Raw genomic sequence first — 26,083 nt, forward strand, 5'->3', positions numbered from 1 at the left:
TTATTATGGTTGAATTCATAACATGTTAAATAAAAATAAAAAATCTGTTTTGTAGAACAAAGAAATGGCTGCTGTCCCAGTGAAAGAGAGTGAGCTACTGAGGGAGCCTGGTGAGAAAGATAAAGAAAGCAGTACCACGAGCCCTTCAGACTTGGCCAAGTTGGAAAGCACCGTCCTTCCAATATTAGAGGCTCAGACAACATCTAAAGAGGAATCACAAACTGAAACTCCAAAGGTCAAGCGTCGACTGGAGGTGTTGCCGATGTCTCCAGAACCCAGCTCAGAGGATGGCCAACATGGAGAAATTCAAAAGCAAAAGATTGATGCACCAAAAAAAGAGCGGAAAAAACTTCTGGTTCCAACTGATATCCAAGGAGATTCTTTTGAGGACAGTAGTGAAGGAGAACCTTCACCTAAACTGCAAAGGAAAAAGACTGTTGGAGATAAGGAAGTAGAAATGGAGAGTCCTATGGACGAGGAGGATTTAATCCGGAAGCAGATCATAGAGATGAGTGCAGATGAGGATGCATCACCATCTGATGAAGAAAACCTTGCCAGACAAAAAATTAAAGATCAAGAGAAGTCGCAAATTGAACAAAATGCAAAGAAAGATGAAAATAACAAAAGTGAGTCATGCAAAGGGAGACGCCTTGTCAAAAAGAGCAGTATCTGTCCAGAAGATGAGCCTGAACGGAAGAGTATTATCTCTGTAACTAAAATTGAAGAACTAGCTAAAGGGGAACCACCTTCAGTAGACAATGGAGCTGGCATACGACATTTCAAAACAATTGAACTCAACAGTACAGCAACTGTACGTCAGACATCAGATGATGGTGAGCTAGAAAGCCTTACAGACTCTCCTGATGACAGGTCAAGAGGTGAAGGCTCTTCCAGTTTACTTGCATCCAGTTTTACCCCAGGAACATCTCCAACATCTTTGTCTTCTCTTGATGAAGACAGTGACAGCAGCAGCCCAAGTCATGTTCAGTCTAGTGGTGAGGGCAAGCAGCAGAGGAAAGCAAAGCACCGGCAGCCAGGTCAGATGCTTCCTACTATTGAGGATTCATCAGAGGAAGAGGAGCTGCGAGAAGAAGAGGAGCTTCTGAGAGAACAGGAGAAGCAGAAGGGCACAGGAAAAAAGTCAAAGAAAGACAAAGAAGAGATACGGGCACAGAGAAGGAGAGAAAGGCCCAAAACTCCACCAAGCAACCTCTCACCAATTGAGGATGCATCTCCCACGGAAGAGCTACGACAGGAAGCAGAGATGGAGGAATTCCGCAGGTCTTCCTGCTCAGACCTCTCCCTAAGCATGGAGTCAGAACCAGAGAGCTTTGAGATTCTCCCTGAGAAGATTGTTGCTGTCCAAAAAGTTTATCATTTACCAACTTCAGTCTCACTGTACTCTCCAACGGATGAGCAACACATTGATAGTCAGTCCAAAGAAAAAAGAAAGCATGCATTAAGAAGTGCGGATGAGGCATATGAAGAGATTATACTCAAGGTCAAATCTCCAACTAATGATGGAAAGGAACACCCACCTGGTAAAGAATCGCTTTATGGGGGCATGCTGATAGAAGATTATGCATATGAGTCTCTTGTTGATGATGCATCCCATGAGCAGGAACCAGATAAACTTTTTGTGTCCGAGAAACCCAAAAAAACCCTGAGATCACCTGATGAGGTTTATGAGGACATGATGCAAAGAAAGAAAGAGATGATGCTTAAGGAACAGGAGATAACACACAGTAAGCCAGTACAAGATGTTCCTAAAGCAGAAACTGTGTTGCCTGATACTGACTCAAACAAAGAGCAAAGCACTATGTCATCAAGCATCACAGGTCAGTCCGGAAAGAATGGAAAACCATTATTAGATGCAGAAACTGCCTATGAAGAACTTATGAAGAAGCAAAGAGCAGTACTAACTCCAGGAACCAGTCCAACTCAAGCAGGCCCTGATCTGAGTGGCATGGCACAAGGGACAATAATAGCCCAAGTTGAAAAAACCGAGCCAGCTCCCCTACGAAGAATACTGCCTATACCTGATCTGAGAGTGACACAGTGCTCATCAGGTGAAGAGGAATCTGGTGAAGAGAGCATTGCTGATCAAGCTCAGGACTCTAAGAAAGCTACGGTTTCAGTTACAAAGACTGAACCAGAACCACTTGTGAATGAGGCTTTCCAGACAACATCAGCCTCAGAGGCAGTCGTAGGTGATTTGTCACTACAAAGAGAAGTAACATTGCCTGCAGTATCAACTGATTCACAGGATGCCACAGAGAAAGATGCAGGAATTGAGCAGACAGGTGTTGTTGACTTGTCCAAGTCATGTGCCTCTAGTCAAATTGACTCTTTTACAGCACCAGTTCCTAGTGTAATTTCAAGACCGTCGGCCCCAGTAGTTGTAAGTGTATCACCTTTGCCCACAGTACCACATTATATAGTATCCACTATACCTAGTGTTGTAACAACTTCTCCACCAGTTCCTCCCAAACCAGTAGTACTACGCAGAGCTGCATCTCTGGAAAAAGCAGACATTCCAGTTCCTCCACCCTTACCCCCTCCAACACTACCCAAACCCTCTATGTATCCTAAAAAGACTCCACCACAGGTCCCCCCAAGAACTACTCCAGTTGGCATGTCAACCGTAGGGGACCGTGTACCAGTAAGACAACCTCTCTCTCCAGGCTATAAGCCCCATGTTCCTCCTCCTGTACCACCTAAGCCATCCTCTATCCCTGCAGGCCTAACCTTCAGTCACAAACCTGGGGAGACTGTTAAACCACCCATAGCTCCCAAACCCATAGCTGGTACTCAGCCACCCTTTACTGCCCACACACCTGCAAGACCTTCCATACTGAGTACAAGCAGTGCAGATAGTGTCCTTAATCTAAGTCATTCTGCCGAAAGTAAGACCACATCTCCTCTCAAGTCCCCTACATCCCCCAGGTTTGGCAAGGTTTTACGTGACACATATGTTGTTATTACTTTGCCATCTCACCCCGGTTCACCTACAGAAGGTATCACAACCCAAGCCTCAATAAGTCCTAGCCAAGAATCACTTCAGAAACCACATTCACAAACAACTAGAGTACCGTTGGCATTCACACAAATGACTGAATCTATTGAAAGTCAAGAAATATGTGGTCCAGAGAAGGTAGTTTCTAGCATGAGTCATGTCTACGAGGCTATTTCAGCCTCAACACAGCCTCAGTCAATTATTCCAAATGTTGGTGTTCAGGTAGTTACCACTGAATTCCAAAGAACCACAGTGTCAGTTGTGCATGAAAGAACACCTCCTCCACATCCCATTCCAAGAGCCACTGGCATCTCTGTTGATCAAGTAAACATAAAACCTAAACCAGTTCAAGTGCAGAATGGTCATGCCTACCATCATGGTGAGGTGGTGGATCTCCGAACCCCAAAGGTAGATGCAGAGACATCTATGAAAGGAGTGGATCTGTCTTCCTCTGAGTCAAGACGACAGTCCCTTGCTATTGATAGTAGTGGACATCAGCAAAGTGCTGTGCAGTCATCTGTAGTAAACCTAAGCACTGATACTTCCTCAGTATCAGTGGTTACTGACAACATCACCATCCTCACATGCACAGCCACTGTAGCTTATGGTAGTGATGCATCTCTGTCTACATCAGTGCCTCTCCAACTTACAACAGCTAAATCCTTTGAGCCTGTGTCTCAAATTATTTACAGGCCTGTGGATTCTCAACCAGAGAAACCCATAAATCTCTCTACAACAATGGGTAAAACTGTTCCTGTAACAATGGCTCCAACGATTGCAAGCAATGGCATTGGTGCAACTATACCCCCTCGTCTAGAAACGGGCTTATCCGGTGCAGTTGACCTCACCACAGTAAAACCTGCACAGACTGTGGTTGCAATGAATGGGTCCACTGCAGAGGTGGTTACTGCTGTAATTACAGAGAATGATGGAAAACCAATAGATCTTACTGCTGGAAGAAGAGCAGTCTGCTGTGATGTAGTCTACAATCTTCCTTTTGCAAGCAGCTGTACAACTCCGCAGCCCTCAGCTCCATTACCAGAGGATCGCTTTGGCTACAGAGATGACCATTATCAATACGATCGTACTCCTTATGGTATGAGAGGTCTTGGTGGCATTAAACCCTCGATGTCGGACACAAACTTGGCAGAGGCTGGTCTTTTCCTATATAAAAGTAAGCATAGTTATGATTACAAGGAGGCCACTGAAGGTGCTGTAGACCTGACATCTGGAAAAATCTTGGTGGCAGGTCAGTATGAGATTGAAGATCGTTCTTTTCTATATCATTTTGCGTTACCTCTACTTATTCCCAGCTGATTTTTTTTGTATGCCTGCCTGTATTCCTTTTTTAGGAAGTTATTTTGCATGCTCTCAATTTTATTTTATTTTTATTTTTTTTTGCATGTCGCTGCATGCTCTTCAGTATACTTTTGCTGTTTTAATTTTTCATCCTTTGCATGGTGCATGGTTATCTCAATGCTGTTACCATTGCACTCTTTGTATGTGTTGAACTCTAATCTAACAAAATGAACTTTTAACAGGTAAAGCTGTAGACTATTCGAACAAGTCTACAGGAGTGTGCACTGTAATGACAGTTCCACAGTACACTCAAGGCAGGATTACTTCAGAAGTTGGAACCCACTATGGTGTTTCTAGTGTCCTAAGATCTTCCAATGGTATTGTTTATTCTTCTGTAGCAGCACCAGTTCCTTCTACGTATGCCATAACCACCCAGCCTGGCTCTATCTTCAGCACATCCTATAATACTATATCAGGCATGCACACAAGTGATACTATGCCGTCACTGTCAACTCTACAGAATCAACCTCTCACTAGATCGCACAGCTTTCTTTCAGCAATTGCTGTAACCACTGCAGAAGAACAAAGTGACTTACCATTAAATCTGGAGACTGTTGTTTCAAAGGCTGGTCTTTCCACAGCTCTATCAGATGTAGTTGCTACAGTCACCACAGTGGCAGCAATGGATACCTACACAAATGCTTCACTTGAGGCAATTGCAGCCTCTTTAGAAGCTCTATCTTCACCCTTGGTTCCAGGAGATGGACAGTACCAGATGGAGCGTGAGCTTCTTGAGCTAGAGAAGATGAAGCAGCATCGCTTGGCTGAAGAACTTGAGTGGGAGAGACAGGAGATACAGCGGTTCCGTGAACAAGAGCAGTTTTATGTGCAGAAGGAGCTGGAAGAACTTCAGGCCATGAAACAGCAAATACTATGTCAGCAAGAAGAGGAGAGACAGGCCCACCTTTTGATGCAAAAGGAAACTTATGCTCAGCAACAGGAGCAGTTAGAGCAGATCCAGAGACTCCAAGAACAGCTCAGACAGCAGTTGGAGGAGCAGAAGTTCAGGCAGATGTATCCAGGTGAAGTCCTGCCAGAGGCTCTTGTTGTGGCGGAAGAACGAAAAATGGACAGTGGCTGCCAGACTGATGAGGAGGATAATACTGAAAAGGCCTACACTGTAGGAAGGAAAAAGAAAAGCACAAAGAAAAGTGTTGATAGCTGTGTACAGACAGATGATGAAGACCAAGATGAATGGGAAGTTCCTGCTCGAGGCAGGCGCAGTAGACCACGTGGTGGTAAAAATGGCATGGGTGAAAGAGGAGCTGTTTCAGTTCAGGCCCTAACTGAAATCTCTGTACAAACAGACTCCTCAGGAACACTTAGGGGGCACTCTGTGCAGGTAGATACTAGAGTAGATTATCCTGACTCTGATAGAACGTCCTCTCCAAAGAGACGTCCCACTCCACTTGATATAGGTCAGTCTCCTCACCTCAAAGCAGATGCCTCTACACTTCAGGTTGTCCCAGGTCCTCCCAAATCCCCAAAAGTACTGTACTCTCCAATCTCCCCTTGTGTATCCCCTAGCAAATCCCTTGAGTATTTGTCCTATGAGAAATCCCTTGGAGACACAAGCCCACAGAGAATACACTCTGCCACAGATTTATCCAAAGGTCCACCAAGTCCTAGGGCTCCCAAGGTCATACAAAGGTCAATGTCTGACCCCAAACCCATGAGCCCAACTGCAGAAGATAAGGCAGCAGCAAATTTCCAGTATTCTGAGGGTTACTCTGTGAGTATACATGATTTTTTTAAATAAGTGTTTAATTTTTGTAAGAAGACTCATCTCAGCTTGTAAAATTACTTTATTTTTTCATAATTCTTTGTTAATCTATGATTTCAAATGTTTAGTGCCTTGAGGCAGTTTTGTTTTGTGTAATATCTTCATGCTATTGTTCAGCTTACATTGACTCTGAATCATTGTATTATTGCTCTATTTCTCTTTTGTTTTTCTAATGTTGCCCCAGGCCCAGTAGTCAATGACATGCTAGCTGTCTTTTTAATATTTTCAGTGCTTGCCCTTTTAAAGGCAATGCAACAGCACAGCAGACATAAAGTGTGTGTTTGTTTTCCCACCCATGGCATGTCTGACATGAGTGAACAAAATCCTCTAGAGATTTTTTATTTTACCATTCTCTTTTATTCTCAATCAAACTAGAAAACTTAAGTGTTGGTTGCTAGTTTTTAAAGTTCTTCTGTGAAACAATGTGCACTGTGGTTGTTCCTATGAATAATTTAGCTTGAAAATAGTTTTCTCATTAACACTCATATTACTCTTTTTATTTGTAATTCAAAGGGAAAGGGATCTCCAAGTGGAACTCCATCTGGCACCCAAAAGAAAGTTAAGAGAACCCTTCCTAACCCACCTTCAGAGGAAGAAGCTGTTAATGCTGGTCAAACAGCCTACAGCACTGGCTCAGCTCGTCGCCGTCTCTGCCGGAGCACTAACATGGCACGGGCAAAAATCCTGCAGGACATTGACCGTGAACTAGACCTGGTTGAGAGGGAATCCTCAAAACTGCGTAAAAAGCAAGCTGAACTGGATGAGGAAGAAAAGGAGATTGATGCCAAGCTGCGTTACTTGGAGATGGGCATTAACCGAAGAAAGGAGGCATTGCTCAAAGAAAGGGAGAAGAGGGAAAGGGCCTATCTGCAGAGTGTTGCAGAGGACCGTGACTACATGTCTGACAGTGAGGTGAGTAACATTCGTGAAACAAGAGTTGGAGAGGATGTCAGTGGACATGGGCTTGAGAGACCACGTACTGCACCACAGTCAGAACTTGATGAATTTGTTCCTCCACAGACCAAGCATGACCAGTATAGAAAATATTCCCAGTACCAATACCCACAGTACCAGCAGTCCCTGTACCAGCCTCAGTCGCCATACCAATCCCAGTCCATCTACTCTTCGGTTCCTTCTCTGACTGCCTCACAACAACAGAGCTACCACCAAATGCTCTTGCTTCAGCAGAAAGCCAGACAACAAGCTGCTCTCCTCTCTGAATTAGATTCTACCAAAATTGCCACCAACTATGACACATCTTACTTGGCAGGAAATTATTGTAACCACCTTGACTTGCATAGCCTAGAAGAGCGTGCTGGAAGCATGGCAGTCAGTCCTATGTCAAATGTATCTGCTGACTCCTTCTATGCGGACTTAGAGCAACATCAAACACCAAGGAACTATATGATTTTAGAAGATGCAGCAGAACTGGCAAAAAGCACTGGCAGCCTTTCATCTGCCAGCTATGGCATTGCTGAGAGGGAGCTAGCCAAAGCAGAGCGTCTTCTGAGACACACTGCTGCAGATGTTGGTACAGACTACCTGGGCAGCTCCTCCAGACTTCACTCCTATGGTAAGGCTCAAGATGAAGAGGACCCAATGGAAGAGCCATTTGAACTAAAGCTTTTAAAACAACAACTGAAACAGGAGTTCCGGAGAAGCACAGGGGGCACTGAAAGCTTAGAGCAGCTTGCTGGACTCTCACATCACTATACCCCCAGCACTGGAGTGTCTAGTGGAGGCTACAGGGCCTTCCCCAAAACTGAAAAGTACAGCATCAGTAGACTGACCTTAGAGAAACAGGCTGCCAAGCAACTTCCAACATCTATGCTCTACCAGAAACACAAAAACACCAGCAACATAGGCAAGTACTCCTCCATCCAGGATAGCAGGACTCTAGAAACAGACTATAGTAGTTACTTGGGGTCCAGTAGTGCTTCTCCCAGATCAAGCAGACTTCTGCAGGATGAAATCACCTTTGGGTTACGCAAGAACATTGCCGAACAGCAGAAATACCTGGGCTCCACTCTTGGGGCCAATCTGGCAGGTTCACTCAATCTGGGCCAAAGCTTAAATCTGAGCCCAGGCACGAGGTCCTCTTTGGGAGAAGACTCTGCTTACCCTAGTGGAAGTAGGTCACGGCCTTCTTCTAGACCCTCCTCTGTGTATGGCCTTGACCTGTCCATTAAAAGGGATACCTCAAGTTCATCTCTGAGGCTCAAAGCAGAAGGTGACCCGTCCTCAGACACCTCAGCTTTCCAGGCTCCATCAGGCAGGTCAAAACCTACAAGCCTGCCCATTGTACAAGGTGGGCGTGGACGTATTCCTATTGTGGCACAGAATTCAGAGGAAGAGAGCCCACTGAGTCCAGTGGGTCAGCCAATGGGTATGGCACGGGCATCGGCAGGTCCGCTCCCACCCATATCTGCCGACTCCCGTGATCAGTTTGGGTCATGTCTGTCCCTCCAAGACCCTCAACAGCAACATCTTAGAGAAGATTCTTCAAGAGGGCGTGGCTATGTGCTAATGGATGATCTGCAGGGCACCATGTCTGATAGTGAAGGTAATTTGTTTGTCCACAGACTGTCCTCTTGGAGTGACTCTTCATACACTGTTCCAGATTTTTATTTGTCTATGTCTCATCTTGTAAGTGCTCATTCCAGTCTATATGAAGGCATTAGTTCTCTGCTGATAACTGCTTTTCTGTCTTGTTTGAGCTTTCTTGTCCTATGCTTAAATAATGAAAGAATCACACTGTCCCAGTTGTCTTTCTATAGTAACATTTCTGTGGTGTAGTTACAGTTGGATTTAAACATTTTTGCATGTGATTTCTTCATAGACTGACTTTGTTTCTGTGTGAACTCTTATAGTGCATGCTTTCAGTCTTTGTATTTTTAGTTAATATGTACTTGTGCTGAGAAAAGCTTACACTAACAATGAAAGGACATGTTATAAATCTCTCCTGTCATTAACATAAGAATAGCCTTATAACCCATTTTTAGTTAAGCTGCTTTTAAACAATAGAGCTGCACATGTTCTTGATTAGTTATGTGTTATCTTTTAGTTATTTAGTTATCTATAAAGTGGCTTATAGCAAAAAAAATCATAGTATAACAACACCGATTATCTCTTCATTTAGTTATTTTGTATTGCTTTATAGATACAGTATGTTGAATTATATGTAAAACCTCAGCCACAACAAACTGTATTAATGAGATATTTTGTTCTATGTAAAGGTCAGGCATTCATTTTTTAATTTTGTTAAAAGAAGTTTCAGCTTCCTTTCATACAGAAAATGTTATAGCATACAGAATATGCAAAATGTCATAGCCCATACAAACTTCTTTCAGTGATAGATTATACTCTTCTTGCATGTTGCTAGCATGTACCAGAGTAAATATTACCATGCAAGTTTGTGTTTTCATGTTTGATGTTCCTTTAATAAATAGGACAAGTGCATGTTTCTTCCTGTTTGGTTTTGAATAAACTCTTTCACTTTCTTGCATGTTTATCTGCTATCTTTTTCACTTGGGAACTAATAAATGCCTTCAAATAGAACGGGCTGTGCTTTTTCTCAGCTGGGTGTTTATGTTTGTCTTTTGATTTCTACCTTTAATGAAACCATTTAAACTATAGTTTTAAGATTGATGAGATCAAAACAGTAGTTGATATGCATTGCATGCCTTTTCCCTTCATTATCTATGAAATTACATAAACTTCACTGTACAATACAAAAACAACATGAATATTGTAATTATTACACAATATAGAGTTAAAGAATCACACAACCACAGAATGCCAAGCTCAAACCCAAAATACTCACCAATTTTAACGTGTTTTGTTTTTCATTTATCTGAAAAGTAACTGACCCATACATTTAACAGCATATGGTGTGTTCATCATATGTGCCATCTGGAAGTAAATGCATTTGCCTTGGTTGCAGCACTAAGTGAATCCCTGGTGGGTTTGAGCAGAGACGATCCAGGAAACTCACATGAGAATGTCACAAACGGTAGAGTATAACCACCTTAGACTCCTGCACGTCTCCCATCTCCCCCACACCCCTGCTACCATGACCAGGAAGTATGACGAATTTGCACACTAATGTAATGCTGTGTTAGTGAATGCAGCTATTGCATCTGTGATTAAATTGGAATTTCACACTCCTTTCTCTCTAAAAATAACATTAATTTTCTCAGTTTAAGCTACTGCAATTTCACCAGTTTGGCTAACAAAAAATCATTCATATAATACTAGTAATAGTTTTGCATATCAAATCTATTTAAAGTAATAACTTCCTGATAAAAATTGGTCACGCTTATAAAGCTATACACAATAATAGTGCTCCATGTTAGTGAGTGTTTGAGCATGTAACAGGATCTACATCTACCATATAATTTTACATCTGAATGTCAGGTCTATAATCACTAAAATTGTCTTCTGTTAAATGTTGATGACCTGAGGTCAATTATTCACTTGTCCATGACAACATCTTGACATCTAAAATTGCCTTTGAATGTAAAACCCTATAAAACTCTCCTTTTGCACATTGTAGCTGAAAGACCCATGCTAACACCAATACAAGATACTACGCCAAAATATTTCCTACCCCTGTCTGTCATTAACCCCTGTCTTATGAAAACTTCAGATTTTTAGGGGAAGGTACAATAGCAAACAGACCCTTTCCCAAATCTTCTTCTGAAGAATTCTTATGGAGAATTATATCTAGAAAAAAGAAATACAATCTGAAGACATGTATCCTCAGGGTTTGTTTTAGTTTTAGGTTTGCATGCAAAAATAACTGCTCTACTTTGTATAACCGTTTCCTTTTCTGTCCCAGATGACTCTATATTGTTTGAATTTGAGACTGCATATGTACCTTAGCTGTCTCTACCTGATATTACCAAAGGGTCTTTAGGGGTTTGTTTTAACAGACTTTAACGTTTTAATTTCCATCTGTTTTTCTGAAGCGTACCACCTGCGACGGGAGGAAACTGACTGGTTTGATAAACCACGAGATGTACGCACAGAGAACGGACAAGGGGATAGAAGACAGGTGATACATAAGGTTTTTGCATTAGCATTTCAGCACAATTAGGGAGGAGCAGTGAATATATACTACAAGAAACCTACAAAAATTAGACATTTCTAGAGACCTGGTCATCAGACAAAAACGACTGTATTTAGATTCACCGTAAAAATTCATATCACAGTTTTTCAGAAACATTGTGTGTTAGAGTGTTAAGAAAATGAAGTCTGATTCTGCTAATTTGGTGTTCCTTTAGGGAAAGTCAGCACACTACCCGTTTCCTCATGCCAGAATTAAACTACAGAGGGATCCCAAAGATCGTAGTGTATCAGGTAAGTGCAACCTCTCTAATACTCAATGCTGTGCTACTTGGCTTCCTGACATGCTCCAACAATGTAGACAGAAGTTTCAGGATAGCTGCCCCTGATATAGAGGATCTGTTCGCCTACCAGGCCATCATGGAGAGATGCCCGAGGCTTATGTCTATGCAAACATTAGTTTCACCATGCTGAGATTGCATTGGCACAGTTTTATTTTATACCTACTACTAAACAACACATTAGCTCTTCTCCAGTTTTCCTTTAGCATCCTCTTGTGGCACTCCATTTTGCCACATCATTGCACACAATATGTCAACAGACACAAAACCACTGGGCCAAAGCACATCAGCTGTCTAGCCCCTCCTCATGCTTTGGTATGTCACGTTCTGTAGGTGTGGTTGATTCCCCTCGATCTCCTGTGTCAGTGTTCCTTTAAGCATTAGAACGGGGCAGACATTACGCAGCAATGTGGCAGATTGGCATTCCTCCAGTTTCATCAGTCATCAAAGGTCAAAATGGCATGTGATTCACAAATGGGATTATCCTCGTAATTAGAAACTGATGAATAAACAAGTGCCTTAAATGATTAAGGCTATAGTGAATGTCCTGTGCTGTGACTGGTGGATTTGTTGCACTGTAATTAAGGTAACGGAAGGGTCTGTGTACCATGATTCTGGATTACAGGATGTATGTCTTAGAACAGTCATGGAAAACTTTGAGGAATTTTAAAATTGCACACTAAAATCAACTATTTTATTCTGTTAATTCCAAAGATTGTCACCTCAGAAACAAATGGAAATTCACTGATTAAAAAAAAACTAAAAAACAAGACAGTCTTCTAGGCTTGTTACCATCTGGTACAGGTTTTGGACCACCTTATGTGTATGCAATACTCTTTTTCTCACAGGAAACGGACTGGGCATCCGTGTGGTTGGAGGAAAAGAGGTCCCGGGCAGCAATGGGGACATTGGTGCGTATGTTGCCAAAGTATTACCTGGAGGAGCTGCGGAACAGATGGGGAAGATTGTGGAAGGTAGGCACCTCAATGAAGGGTGGCTACTCTTTTAAACCAGTCATTGAGTGAGTTCACTGTTTTCTTTAAGCTGAAGAGGTGTATCGATGTTCACTGTCTCTTAGAGCAGGGAGAGAAGCACATCTGTTAACGTTAAGGGGCACAAAGTGACGTGATATTTCAGAGTAGGAGACAGGAAAAACAAATGATGCTAGTCCGAGTGATTCTTCACCTCCAGGCTCCAGGAGTGACTCATTCTTGATGTGAGAGATAAAGATAGAAGCAGAAAATGAAGTTGAAATTTCAGGTTCATGACTGTGTTTCTTCTGCTTTGTACATCGGCGGCGTAGGTGTTGCGGAGATCAAATGAGAGTTGAGTGTTACATTTATATCAAAACTTTGACTGAAATGTCTCTGGTGAGTTCAGCTGAAAAGAGTTTGAGGTTTTACTGCTTTAACGCTGTTTTTTTGCAATGCCATTGTGTAAATGTGCGCTTTACAAAATCAACATTGACCTCATTGTGACAGATTCGTCCAAAGATGGCTGACAGTTAGAGTTTCTCGTTGACTTGGAAGAATCTTAACAGACTTTTGGAATAAAACCCAGAGTGAAATCTGAATTTCATGACTGCTTTAAACTGTCTTGATAGACTATTTCAGCCATTTTGATGGAACTGAATTTTACAAGCTCTATTGATCCTAGTTGTGACGGAGATGTTAACGCTCTCTCTTTCTCCAGGGGTGAGGGTGAGCACAGAGTGTTGTAAATTAGATCTCCTTGGGCTCCGGCTTTTGTGCTGATTTCTCCCGGTCGTAATTTACGAGGGGCCGGGATAGGTGACTAGGGGGAAAGGGAAGCCGGAGGGAGTGGATCTGTCTGTGCACAGGCTATATACAACAGCTGGGCTTTGTGATAGAACATTCTGAGCTTTGACTGGGACTGACACTTCACATCTGTCTTCCTCCTCCTCCTCCTCTCACACGCTATCAAATATGTGACCATGGACCACAAAGCCAGTCTTAAGTCGCTGGGGTATATTTGTAGCAATAGCCAACAAAACATTGTATGGGTCAAAATTACCGATTTTTCTTTTATGACAAAAATCATTAGAATATTATGTAAAGATCATGTTCCATGAAGATATTTTGTAAATTTCCTACCATAAATATATAAAAACTTAATTTTTGATTAGTAATATGCATCGTTAAGAACTTCATTTGGACAACTTTATAGGTGATTTTCTCAGTATTTTTTTATTATTTATTTTATTTAAAAAAAAAAATGTTTTGCACCCTCAGATTCCAGATTTTCAAATAGTTGTATCTTGGACAAATATTGTCCTATCCTAACAAACCATACATCAAAGCTTATTTATTTAGCTTTCAGATGATGTATAAATCTCAATTTAAAAAAATTGACCCTTATGACTGGTTTTGTGGTCCATGGTCACTTTGTATTTAGCCATCTGATTCCTTAGCTGCATTCTCTTCTTATCTTGTTTCTTCTCTTCTTGTCTTGTCTCTTCTAATCTCATCTTGTCTCTTCTCTTCTCATATCTTCTTCTTCTTTTGTCTCATTCATCTTGTTTATCTTGTATCGCCTTATCTTGTCACTTACTGTCTGGTCTCTTCTATTGTCATCTTGTCTCATTTCATCTTATATAGTCTCATCTTTTCTCTTCACATCTTCTTTTGCCTACTCTCTCCATCTCTTCTCGTGTCTACTCTTTCAACACTTCTCATATTGGGACTTCTCATCTCATCTTGTTCTCATGTCTACTCTTGTCAGTTTGCTTCACATTTTCTGATCTCATCTCGTCTCTTCTCGCCTTGTCTTTCTCATCTTGTCTTGACTCTTTTCTTCTGATTTTTTTCTTGTATCTACTTTCATTTAATCTTATCTGGTCTCTTCTTTAGCCTTTTCTTGTCTTGTCTCACCTTTTCTCATCACATCTTGTTCCTTTTCTTCTATTTTGATCTTTTCTCATCTCACATCTACTTTTGTCTCATCTCATCTTGCTTCATCTCTTCCTATCTTTTCTCTTCTCTTTCTCTTTTCTCATCTCATCTTGTGTCTACTCTCTCATTTCACCTTGTCTCTTCTCTACCCTTTTCTTGTCCCGTCTCATCCCATTTCACTTTTTCCTCATCTTGTCTCTTCTCATCTCATCTCTTGTCCCTTCTCTTCTCTTATGATCTGATCTCTTCTCATATCGAATCTTGACTCATCTCATCTTATTTAGTCTCTTCTAGTATCCTCTTCTCTCTTCTTGTCTCGTCTTGCATTGTATTGTCTCTCTCCCACATATTGTCCCAGCAGCAGCTGAAGCCTCTTAGGGGTAAAATGTCAAATGTTTCTACTTGCTGTAAGTGTGATTATGCATGCAGTCGGCATGGTTACAACAGCCATGTGACTGATGTATATTCTCAAGCTCAGTAGAACAGGCTGGTGTTAAGCAGTGGACTAATGTGAGCTGGCTGTTAAGTCTCTCACATTAAATGATAGAATCTGTGAGTGTGTACATTTACAGTACATGACATGCGTACACATTCACCTCCAGAGACCCCAAGCATCCACCGTAATGTGGGAGCTTCGAAACGTCCAAAGCGGGCCTTCCTGGCCTACCTGAAGACCCGTTTTCATCTGTGTAAGTGCACCAACAAAATGGTTTCAGTTTGCTGTGACTTGGAGTGAACTCTGCTGCACTTGTTTCCCTCTACTTTCTCACAGGGTTTCTACAAGCATGCATTGTTTAATTGAAAGACATCATGTATGGTGTTGCAGTGCTTTTCACAGCGTGTTTGATCTTCCAGATAGTGAAGACTAAAATGTATCTAGTGGCTGATTTTATATGTGTGTGTGTTTGCATAGGAATGCAAGTTTTGGAGTGGAACAGCATTTCCTTGACTAGTAAGACGTACGAGGAGGTGCAGTGTCTGGTTGGTCACCAGGTTGGAGAGGCGGAGATATGTCTCAGACTGTAAGTGCCAGATTGGCATAGCTACTTATCATTTAAATGTGCTTTAGATCATTTTTACTTTTACTTTCTATCTACTAAGAAAGGTGTACAGCTTGAGAAATGATTAGTACTTGTTTGGAAAAATTAGTGCACATTTAAATGTCAAGTTATTGTCATAGAAGTAAAAATGAAACACAGTTCCTAACCCATTTTTATTCTGCATTCTGATGTATTTCTTAATGAAACATGATATTTAATAAGAAATGTAGGGCAGGAATAAATCATGAAAAATTGGGGTTACATATGTTTTTATGTAAAAAGGGGTTAGAGGGAATGTGTCTGAAAAAGTAAAAAGGATTTGTGACGTCAACCAAAAGCCATTTGAGAGTGAAAAAAGTAAATATTTTTACAAAAAAGTACATTAAAACCAGGAGCGTACATTTAAGAGAGCAAATAGGGTCCATTCACAGAACTTTTTGTCTTTTGATCATGATTTATCTTTTGTCATCTCCAGTGACCTAAATATGCTGTCTGATTCTGAAAGTTCCCACCTAGACCTTCAAGACCAGGCCAAAGGTGAGAACCTCCAGTCAGAGGAGAAGGCAATCAAATTATAATGTCCTAATTAACCTCAATGGCACTTTACCACTAACTTCTGACTTGCATTTATAAATATACAGGAGACAGACCTCCGCGGTCACCTGGTGTGGACCCTAAGCAGCTGGCTGCCGAGCTGCAGAAAGTGTCCCAGCAGCAGGTGCCGTCCTCCTCTGCATCAGCACTGGATAAAGCTTCAGCGTCCACTGGCTCCAGTGCAGTTCCTAGCCCTGGCCAGCCTGGTTCACCCTCTGTCAGCAAGAAACGTCACAGCAAGGTATGCATATGCCATGTATATGCAATTATTTGATGCCTTTTTGTGTGCAAAGAGTTAAATGCATAACTGTGTCTTTTCTTACTGCTGATGTTTTGTTTCTTAGACCTCTGAGGCTGCAAAAACTCAGTCCCACCCAGTGTCAGGAGAGATCCAGGTAGATTTTGGCTCTTAACGCAGCTATAAGAGTAGCTTATTCAGGCCATGGGAAACCTGGAAATGTCAGGGAATTTTAAAATTGTGTTTTACAGACCTGCATAAGTGGAAATTTCTATAGTTGATATAAACTCTTCTAGTTATGCTCAGCTCTAAAATATTTCTTCAGCTAGAAATTGCTCATTATGTCATGTAAAGTGAATTCATTGATCAGAACCCTGCTTATTAATCAACAGAGTGTATCTATGCCATATTCATTCATATTTTTAGTAGTGGAAAGTAGAAAAAAAAAATCTTACTTTCTTTCTTCGATTTTGCAGCTTCAAATAAATTACGACAAACAGCTGGGAAATCTCATCGTCCATGTTCTTCAAGCACGAAATCTGGCACCCCGGGACAATAATGGCTACTCAGATCCGTTCGTTAAAGTTTACTTGCTGCCGGGTAGAGGGTAAGTACATTGAGTAAAACTCAACTGACTGGAACTGAATTGTGTCTCAAGGTTTCAGACTCAGTGTGAACAACCAACTGGGGCTGGCCACTTTAGATGTTCAGCCTCTTCCTTTTCAAGCTACCTGACAAAATAGCTATGTAAGACTACAGAGAGTGTGAAAATAAGATGTTAGTATAATTTAATATCTGGACTCTTGACTTTAAAAAGATATATCCACCTGTTTCACCCTTGGCACTAGAAATTAGGACTCCCGGAGCTGTTATTCAATCCCAGCTGCTACTTTCCCTGAGTTAACGAAACAGAAAATCACTTATCCAGCTAAATAGCACCAGGTCTGTGGGAAAGACCTGGAAAGGATTATGCATATTGTGTAAGACTTAGTTTTTAGCTGTATATGATTTTGTGTGTGTGTGTGTGTTTCTCCATACATTTATATGTGCAGTAAGTGAGTCAGCAAAAGCAGAAAATCAATGCCAGTTCAGTTTGTGTGTAAAATGATAGCGCTGACTGATATTTGTAGGTTGGGGTGTATGTTTGTGTATGTGTGCTTCGGCTCATTTCTGGCTGTCATCTGATCATGCAGTACATGGATTGAACTTACAGAAACAGGAGCTCTCCATTTCTCTACTCCATATGGGCATGAATGCATGGGCTACTGCAAACACACACACACACACACACACATCTTCGCAGTCTCCCACTCATCACTGATTGTTGTCTGTTTTTGCTGCATGCTGGATCTTCACAGTCAGGTCATGGTTGTGCAGAATGCCAGGTATGTGATTCTTTCCTATAGTACCAGCACATTATACAAGACTTGGCCAAGCTTGGACATGAATGGCTTAATGATGTAGTGTTTTGCTCTTTATATCATCGTTACGCATTTCATCATTTTCTCAAAGTAGTATATGGTCACTGCAGCAACACAAGTGGGCCTATACTAGATGTCCTCCATTGTGCAAACCAATTGCCACCAGTGTGAGGTGTTTCATGGTTAAGTTCCTGCTAAACTGATTTTCTTCCTGCAACTCAAGGTGACCTCTTGTGGTATGTTATCTAATTGCAGTGCTGAAAACAAAAGAAGGTCCAAACATGTTCAGAAGAGCCTGAACCCAGAGTGGAACCAGACTGTCATCTACAAAAATATCCACCTGGAACAGGTAAACTACAACCTCACAATCATTTGCACACATCTAGGTTGCAGATATCTAGAAAACCAAAAGAAAAATCTGATTTCACTTTGATGGAATATACTTTTTTTTAGTTTGAACATCTCATGTCAGTTTTGAGATTTCAATTACCTAAAAGCTCTTCAGAGAGAATCTCGGGCTTTTGGTGCAAACAGGGAAAAGTCTGTTGTCTCCCAGAAGTGCTTTAGTCTAATTAAGACCAAAGATCTTTCTGAGTCTGTTGAGCTCTCTGAGGCAGCTGCAGACAGATGTGATTGATATGTTTTTACTGGACTATTGAAGCGAGGCGAGTGGCTTGTAATTGAGAGAGAAAGACAGAATGCAGGTAGGCGAGGCTCGTATTGAAAACCATCTGGATTTAATGCTTCAGTGTTGCTTATAGTGTTGGAGATGTTTGCTGGTTTAACAGAATATATATATTTTCTTAATCAGTATTTTTGACTTGCTTTCCAGTAAAAGTATAAAAATGTTCTAAAAAATAAAATAATTTTACTTCAGAAGCAAAGTTCAAAGATTCAGAATGTCTCAGAAAGTCTATTATACTCACCATGGCTGTATTTATTTGATTAAAAATACAGTCAAAACAGTAATTTTGTGAAATATTATTAAAATTTTAAAAAACTGTTTTCTATTTTAATATTTTAAAATGTAATTTATTCCAGTAATGCAAAGCTGAATTTTCAGCATAATTACGCCTGTCTTCAGTGTCACATAATCCTTCAGAATTCATTTTAACATGCTGATTTGGTGCTCAAGAAAATATTTATTATTATTATCAAGGTTGAAAACAATTGTGCTGCTTAATATTTTTTGTGGAAACCATGATAAATTATTATTTTGATCGATGTAGAGAAAGTTTAAAAGTACAGAATTTATTTGAAATAGAATTTTGTGTAACATTATAAATGTCTTTACTGTCACTTTTGAATAAAAGTTTAATTAGTTTATTTTTATTTTTTGAGGTTTCTTTTGAAGTTTTAAATGGTAGTGTATGTTTTGAAATATAGCTTCGCAAGAAATAGTTCAGCTGAAGTTACTTAGAATGACAACATTAAAATAATGTAAGGTAATTGAGTCACAAAGTAAATCATCTTGGCATTGAATACTCTGTGTTTGTGTGGTGTGTGTTTAGCTAAGAAAGAAGACACTGGAGGTCAGCGTGTGGGACTACGACAAGAGCTCTGCCAATGACTTCTTGGGAGAGGTGAGAAGCTACAAGCTTTAAACACACTTTGAAAGATTAAACACCAGGTCCAATGTGTGCTAAACAATACAGAAGCATGTGCGTGTGTGTATATGTATATACTTTTATGTATATTCAGGTATCTGAACTTTAAAAAATTATTCAGGTGTGAATTATTTATGTATATATACACAGGATTTACATAAAAAACACACACTGCTATCAGTAAATAATAATATTCATGGGCTTTGTAGGTACTAATTGACCTGTCCAACACGGCCCAACTGGACAACGTCCCACGCTGGCTGCCTCTGAAGGAGCAGAGCGAGGGCGAGCATCACCGGCGTTCTCACTCGGTACAGGGCCGCCAGCACTCGCCCAAACCCCCCGGAGGACACGGGAGCCAGCATTCCCCAAAAACCTCCGGTCACAGCAAGGAGGACTCACCCAAATCCTCAGTCATCAAGAGCCGTAGTCACGGAATCTTTCCTGACCCTGCCAAGGGTAGGACCGCAAGTCGCATGGCACTTCTGTCTCTTCTCCTTTCACATTTCCTCTTTTCCATCCTTCTATTGCTGTCATTTCTGTGCATTCTGTCCTCTCTTTCTCTCTCTTTATTGTTCTTGCTTTCACTTGATCTCTCCATTCTGTATTTCTCAAGCTTCCTAGCTTTGGCTTTCCGCTCTCCATATATGTGTGTTCAGTTCACAACAGCGCTGAGCTCACCAGCGCTTCACTCCAGCCACCTCACACAGGGTGTGACAGGGCCACTCTATCAGGAAGCAGCCTGCTTAGATGCTAACTAGGGCACATTAGTTGGACATTAAGTATCACATTAGTTGTGTCAGATTCAATGGAGACTCAATTTCAAATAACCTAATAACATAATAATTGTAGAATATAAATAAGAATGACTTAAAATGAATAAATAGGCAAAAGTAGGGAATGAAACGCCCTTGTGGTAATTTGGTTCTGGTTGTTTTAGACACGCAGGTCCCTACAATTGAGAAATCTCACAGTAGCCCTGGCACGTCGAAGCCATCCCTCTCCGAGGGTCAAGCTGGCCCCCACGGAGGCCCCCGTGCTCATGGCAAAAGTGGCACGGCCCGGGCACACCTTGACGATGCCGCAGCAACGGCCGAAGCTGTCGGCCAGCAGCCCCGTCTCCAACCAAGTAAACGACGCAAATAAAACCTCCACAGCATGGCTGCCTTCGCACTCATCTGTTCCTCCTTCTGTTCTTTTTCACTGCCCTCTTTTGGTTTTTTCCCCCTTCCCTGTTGTTGTTTTCTGGTTTCTCCCATTTTACTTTATCTGGTCCCCCTGTGGTCACAGTCTATCACTTCACTTCCAGTTCTCACCGGTGTGTTGGGAACGCATCACGTTTGCACATCATATTTTGAAGTAACGCGGGCTAAACTTTGAATTAATTAAATATAGTTTCACTGCACCCTTAAATCGCATCTTTTAAACTTCCTGCTCCTGTAGCACAGCTAGCATGGCGTTAGCCAAGGTCATGGGTTTGATTCCCAGGGAACACACAATAAGCATATGCATAAAATAATGGTAGAATTTTTTAGGATGGTGAGTCCAGCCTAAAAAATCTTCAAAAATAAATACAGTTTCTGACCTAGTCAGGCACTGAGGTAGTCAGATGCCTTCCACAGGATGCTAACTAAGATTACTAAGACTTGTCAATCACCGAGGAGATCTGACTGCACCTAGTTGGCAGACTTGTGCTTTTACCCCACAGGGACATGTTGAAACCTTGCCACTGAGGCTATTTTAGGTAAAACCTTCTCAATTTACCATTTTAGAGAGCAAATGACCAGCCCTGATCAGCACACACATACATAGTGACATGTTTTGCCCCCTTGAACCCTTCGCCACAGCCCTGACAACCTTTCTTCAAACTCCTCTTTTATTTGTCCCATTGAGTTGTTCTCTGTCCCAGACGGCCGGCTTTCCAGCAGCTTCCCCACTCCACCGAGATGGCCGTGCATGTGGCCGCCTGCTCCTTAAAGAACCATCCCACCCTGCCTCCACTCTCTCTGTGGCTCTCGCCTACACTGCACCTCAGTCGACGCTGTAAGCGTACTGTGGCTGCATGTGACTATGACCTACAGTAAAAGCTGGTGGTGTCCATTTTGTGACGAGTTCATACTCTGAGTCTCCATCTCGCCTCCCTTCTCCCCTCTCCAAACCTCCCCTCCTTCTCGCCCCCCACCCCGTGACTGATATATGGCCCCAGCCCAAAATGGCTGCCTCGACCCGAGGCACCACAGGCACAGCGTAGTTGGTGTGCTCACCATTCAGAGAGCCCCGTCTGAGTCGCCGAGCAATGAGATCCCTGACAGCCGTCACCTGACCCTCAGGAAAGCCATGTCTGAAGAGAGGCCGCAGCCAGACGGAGGTGAGAGTTGAACGTCAGCAGTTGAACGTCTCGTATGATTGCCGATGACAGCAAGAGAGAAAGAGCGAGAGGATGTTGAGTTACTAACGCACATCTTAACTAGCGGAACTAGCTGGTTGAATTGCAAAGGGTGCTTTTGTGCCCACGAAGGGCACTGCGGTGCGGGAAGGGGACGCTATCCGAAGGGTCTTTCCAAACGAAAGTGAGCAACTGGATCCCTTTACACAAAACTGTTACAGAAGATGATCAAGGAAGTAAATTTGCAGTTATGATTATGTGAATCTGGGTGCTGCATCGATAAGCAGAAGTTTAACAGCATGCCAGTTGAAATAAAATGTAATTAAAGACAGAAAGAGACAATCATTGAGATTTTTAGCATTAGCATGAATTTTGTTATCAAGTAAAAGGCCTGTTCTCACTGAGACGAAGGTTTGGTGCAAAAATTCGAAATATTTTAATTTGAATGGCAGTTAATGCATCTGTTCAGACCAACAAAGACATTTGCATGCCATTAGTTTGACTGAATGTTTTCAATAATAAAATAAAATACTAATAAATACTGCTAAAATACTGCGACAAACATTAGAATATTAATATAAAAGCTTTTCTGTAAGTGCCACCTACTGCCAGAGAGTGAAATTGCATTTTCATTCAGGCCATCTGCCTTTTTTTCAGATTGGTCTGAACATACAATTTTTCATGTCGACAGTCGTGTTAGTATGAACAGGCCTGAATTTTGCAGATTCACAATAGAGTAGCAGTGACGATTGTCGTGCAAATCCGTGCCATGTGACCTTCCATGCGAGTGATTAGGACCTTTTGATGCTCACTTTCGACTGGAATCTGCTTTCTGCCACTTCACAGGAAGTTCATGCAGCGAGTCTCAGTCTGGTTCAACAGTCCAGCAACGTGCATCCTTAAAACCAAGGGAACAAAACAGTAGTGCTCAACTATGATGACAAATGCTAGGAGGGAGCGCCGACCCCCTGACCATCCCAAGAGAGTCTCATTAGCTGCCTATTTTTACCGTTACCGTTGCTGAATCTGTTTGAAAAAAGACTGTGTGCATGAATTACGTGCCAAAATCATGCATCCCACGTCACACCATCACCATTACTTTCAGTCAAACACTGCATCACCATAAAAAAAAATCTATTAAAATATGATTAATCGTACTTAACCACAATTAAAATAAACTTTGCGTAATTATAACAGAATTAGCATAATGGAATTACTTAATGCACAAAACTCAAACACAGTTTACTAATGAACAGTTTAATTTGTTGTGTCTGTGCTTTTGCTTCTGTCATCTGATGTCTGCTTAGCATATGTCTGCCTGTGGTATTTCCTTTCATTAATGGAGTGCTGTCATGCTTTCTTTAAATGTTGCCAGCAGTATCTATTTGGGTGTATGTGAGTGTGTGCGTGTGCGTGTGCGTGTTGGGAGTGGATATGTGGATATCTACCCCTATAATTGATAGTTACCAGTTGCAAACTAGTTAGTAGTGTATGTGACTCATGCAACTCACATAGTCCACTTCAAAAACAGTGTCCCGCAGCCATAGATCTGGTGATGCTCCTGTTACTGCAGCCTCATTGGACAGCGGTCTGAGTGGCAGTGCCTTTAGCCTGTTGGATGAAGAGGGCGGGACCAATGCAGTAGATGGTGCTGTCTTCCAGGTTCCCAGATTGTGAGTGCTTTCCATATGACTCCCATAATATTTGCTAATCCGTCATATTTTGTTTGAAATAATCTACAGTTTCATATTTTATTTGGTAGAATCTAGACTGCTTTTTTGTTTATTGTCTATTCAAATCCCTCTATTTTCTTGGCACTCCACGGGTTCTCTGACCTGATGTTGTTTATTATTCAGTGGAAAGATTCCAAACGGCACAGAAGCTGTGAAATCCGCTCATGGAGATACAGAGGGTAATGTTTTCATGGGATGTTGTGTGGTTTTGTGATTATTTGTGCATGTTTGTGTCAATAGCAGGGTATTTGGAAGTACAATGTGGCAGCAAAGTTGAATTTATTTTATGTTATATATATATATATGATCAAATATTATGAATTTTATTAGATTATGCTTTTAAATCTACAGTAGTATAGATGTGTCTGTGTCTGTGCCTGTTTAGGTAAGACTCAGGTGATGGGGGAGATAAAGATTGCCCTGAAGAAAGAGATGAAGACAGAGGGAGAACACCTGGTGCTTGAGATCCTACAGTGCAGAAACATCACCTACAAATTCAAGTCTCCAGACCACCTCCCGGGTAACAAGACACACGACAGCAAACATGTTCACTCATTCTAATTATACTGTCTGTTTGATATATGGTTGGTTTACGCATTGTCTTATTGATATAAATGTCCCAAATGTTCTTACAGAAATGCTTTGATGTATTTCCTGTTTAAACAGGACTTGAGTTAGGAAAGCTTAATACTTACGGTTGATGTTGTTTTACAGACCTGTATGTGAAGCTCTATGTGGTGAATGTGGCCACTCAGAAAAGAATCATCAAGAAGAAAACCAGAGTGTGTCGTCATGATCGTGAACCGTCTTTCAACGAAACTTTTCGCTTCTGCATGAACCCTGCAGGTCATTCCATTCAGGTATGTCAGAAATCGATGCACTAGGGTGCTAAAATTTGATCCGACTTAAAGTAGTGATTCATATTTATTCCAACCCTTGCAGCTCTTTCTTGTTTCAAATGGAGGCAAGTTCGTAAAGAAGACCCTAATCGGTGAAGCCTACGTGTGGCTGGATAAGGTAGACCTGCGGAAACGGGTGGTGAGCTGGCACAAGCTGCTGGCCAGCACAGCTCAGATCCACTCCTAAAGACGGCGGTCAGATGAGGCGCGAGGACAGACCAGGCAGTGGAGTCTCACATCTCTGCCGCACTCTTTGGGACTAAACTGAGGCCGACACAGGGAGCTTCCCGATTGCACTGGCATGTATGATTGTGTTAATCCAAGCCATGGAGAAACAGGTGTATAATGGTGTTTACAGAAAGGATCTGACCCTTAGTGACAAGATGCAGATCTTTACGTTGGGAAAAGCTCAAAAAATTGAGCTGGAGATTCACACACACAGTGTGTTCAAACCTATATGTGTACATGCACTTTCACAATCACTCACACTTATCCACACATATTTATACAGATGTATGTATAATAATATGTGTACATTGGGCCACAACCGACAGTTAGATGATAGAGTGAAAGTATATTTATTTCAAAGTAATTTTTCCTGTTTGTGCATTATTCATATGAGAACTATTATTTACAGATAGAGATGGATATCATATACATTATTTTTGTATGATAGAGACAAATTCAGTTTTGGATATTTATCGTTATTTTACATTCCCTCTCAGATGTTATTATGTGTTGAAAGACCTGATATTTAAAGCATATTATCAATGGATTAGAAGAGTATTTTATGGTATATTATAGACAGATTTAAATGAATGAAATATGATTTATTGGGTGTTGTGATGACTCTTTGTGTCAGTATGGTTATTTCCACTCACAGAAGTAATACTTTCATCTTTCGCTGTGTGATACTGAATTCATCAAAGTCAGAGATAGAGTTTCAAAGCTCTAGGAATCAAGAAGCAGATAATTACAAAGAATGTAAACGTTTAAGAAAACTGCCGGTCTTATATGACTCACACAGAAATGAATGGGATATCGAATAGAAAGTGTTCGCTGATTATGATTTGCTATCTCATTTCATGAATGTGACAGTCGAAATATCTCCAATTTGCAGCAGCATCAGTTGAATATGTCAAATCCAGCACTGTTATATAATTTGCACTTTGTGTCTAGCATTTTACGAATGTAGGTTGGTAGCTTTTTCTGAGTTTTCCTCAAAACAACAAAAACATCCTGCTATTTAAAAGAGTCAAACACTGTCAATCCCCTACATACTCATATGCATCTGTCTCTCTTAAATACTCAAGGATTAGATTTAATGGGTCAGTGTAGTGTCTGTCCGCATCATATTGCTGATACAATGTTGATAATATGTTTCATTTAAAAAATAAATAAAAAAAACTCCTAAACACTCAGGTTTCGGTGAAAAGGCCTTGCTTAAAAATTATTGGCTGATCTTTGATCTAAGCAGGGTCAGCTTAAAGGCGATAACAGTGCAGGATCAGGGTGATGAAGACATCACAATGTGTTCCTTTTTAATTTAACAGATTATTTTGGCTAACTTTAATTTTCTTCTCGGTTTACATGTCTAAAAGGAGACGTTATCTCATACTTTCAGAAATGTGTGGCCACTTCGCAATGCAGACACTAATTAGCCATTAGTATTATTTATATATATATA

The 26,083-nt window shown here is 41.2% G+C and overlaps 1 protein-coding gene across 7 annotated transcripts in view; it reads left to right on the top strand.

The window, feature by feature from the left end:
* Positions 1–25,246, top strand: part of pcloa (piccolo presynaptic cytomatrix protein a) — a 41,300-nt gene extending 16,054 nt beyond the window's left edge. For 2 of the 7 annotated variants that reach the window (XM_016266686.1, XM_016271255.1), the window contains 23 exons: positions 56–4,265; positions 4,558–6,107; positions 6,672–8,721; positions 10,102–10,170; positions 11,129–11,214; positions 11,444–11,519; positions 12,415–12,540; positions 15,392–15,500; positions 15,994–16,055; positions 16,160–16,353; positions 16,457–16,507; positions 16,827–16,957; positions 17,709–17,735; positions 18,027–18,120; positions 19,283–19,354; positions 19,588–19,837; positions 20,319–20,507; positions 21,585–21,746; positions 23,296–23,437; positions 23,621–23,676; positions 23,883–24,017; positions 24,212–24,357; positions 24,440–25,246. In XM_016266686.1, coding sequence (XP_016122172.1) covers positions 56–4,265; positions 4,558–6,107; positions 6,672–8,721; positions 10,102–10,170; positions 11,129–11,214; positions 11,444–11,519; positions 12,415–12,540; positions 15,392–15,500; positions 15,994–16,055; positions 16,160–16,353; positions 16,457–16,507; positions 16,827–16,957; positions 17,709–17,735; positions 18,027–18,120; positions 19,283–19,354; positions 19,588–19,837; positions 20,319–20,507; positions 21,585–21,746; positions 23,296–23,437; positions 23,621–23,676; positions 23,883–24,017; positions 24,212–24,357; positions 24,440–24,583 — 10,131 coding nt within the window. In that variant the 3' untranslated portion in view covers positions 24,584–25,246. The remainder of the gene's footprint in view (positions 1–55; positions 4,266–4,557; positions 6,108–6,671; positions 8,722–10,101; positions 10,171–11,128; positions 11,215–11,443; positions 11,520–12,414; positions 12,541–15,391; positions 15,501–15,993; positions 16,056–16,159; positions 16,354–16,456; positions 16,508–16,826; positions 16,958–17,708; positions 17,736–18,026; positions 18,121–19,282; positions 19,355–19,587; positions 19,838–20,318; positions 20,508–21,584; positions 21,747–23,295; positions 23,438–23,620; positions 23,677–23,882; positions 24,018–24,211; positions 24,358–24,439) is intronic. The other 5 variants (XM_016269706.1, XM_016268199.1, XM_016267481.1 and 2 more) reach the window with 5 other exon arrangements.
* Positions 25,247–26,083: the final 837 nt, after the last annotated feature.

Source organism: Sinocyclocheilus grahami, unplaced genomic scaffold (assembly GCF_001515645.1).
Source record: "Sinocyclocheilus grahami isolate Dianchi unplaced genomic scaffold, SAMN03320097.WGS_v1.1 scaffold1.1, whole genome shotgun sequence".
Lineage (NCBI taxonomy): Eukaryota > Metazoa > Chordata > Actinopteri > Cypriniformes > Cyprinidae > Sinocyclocheilus > Sinocyclocheilus grahami.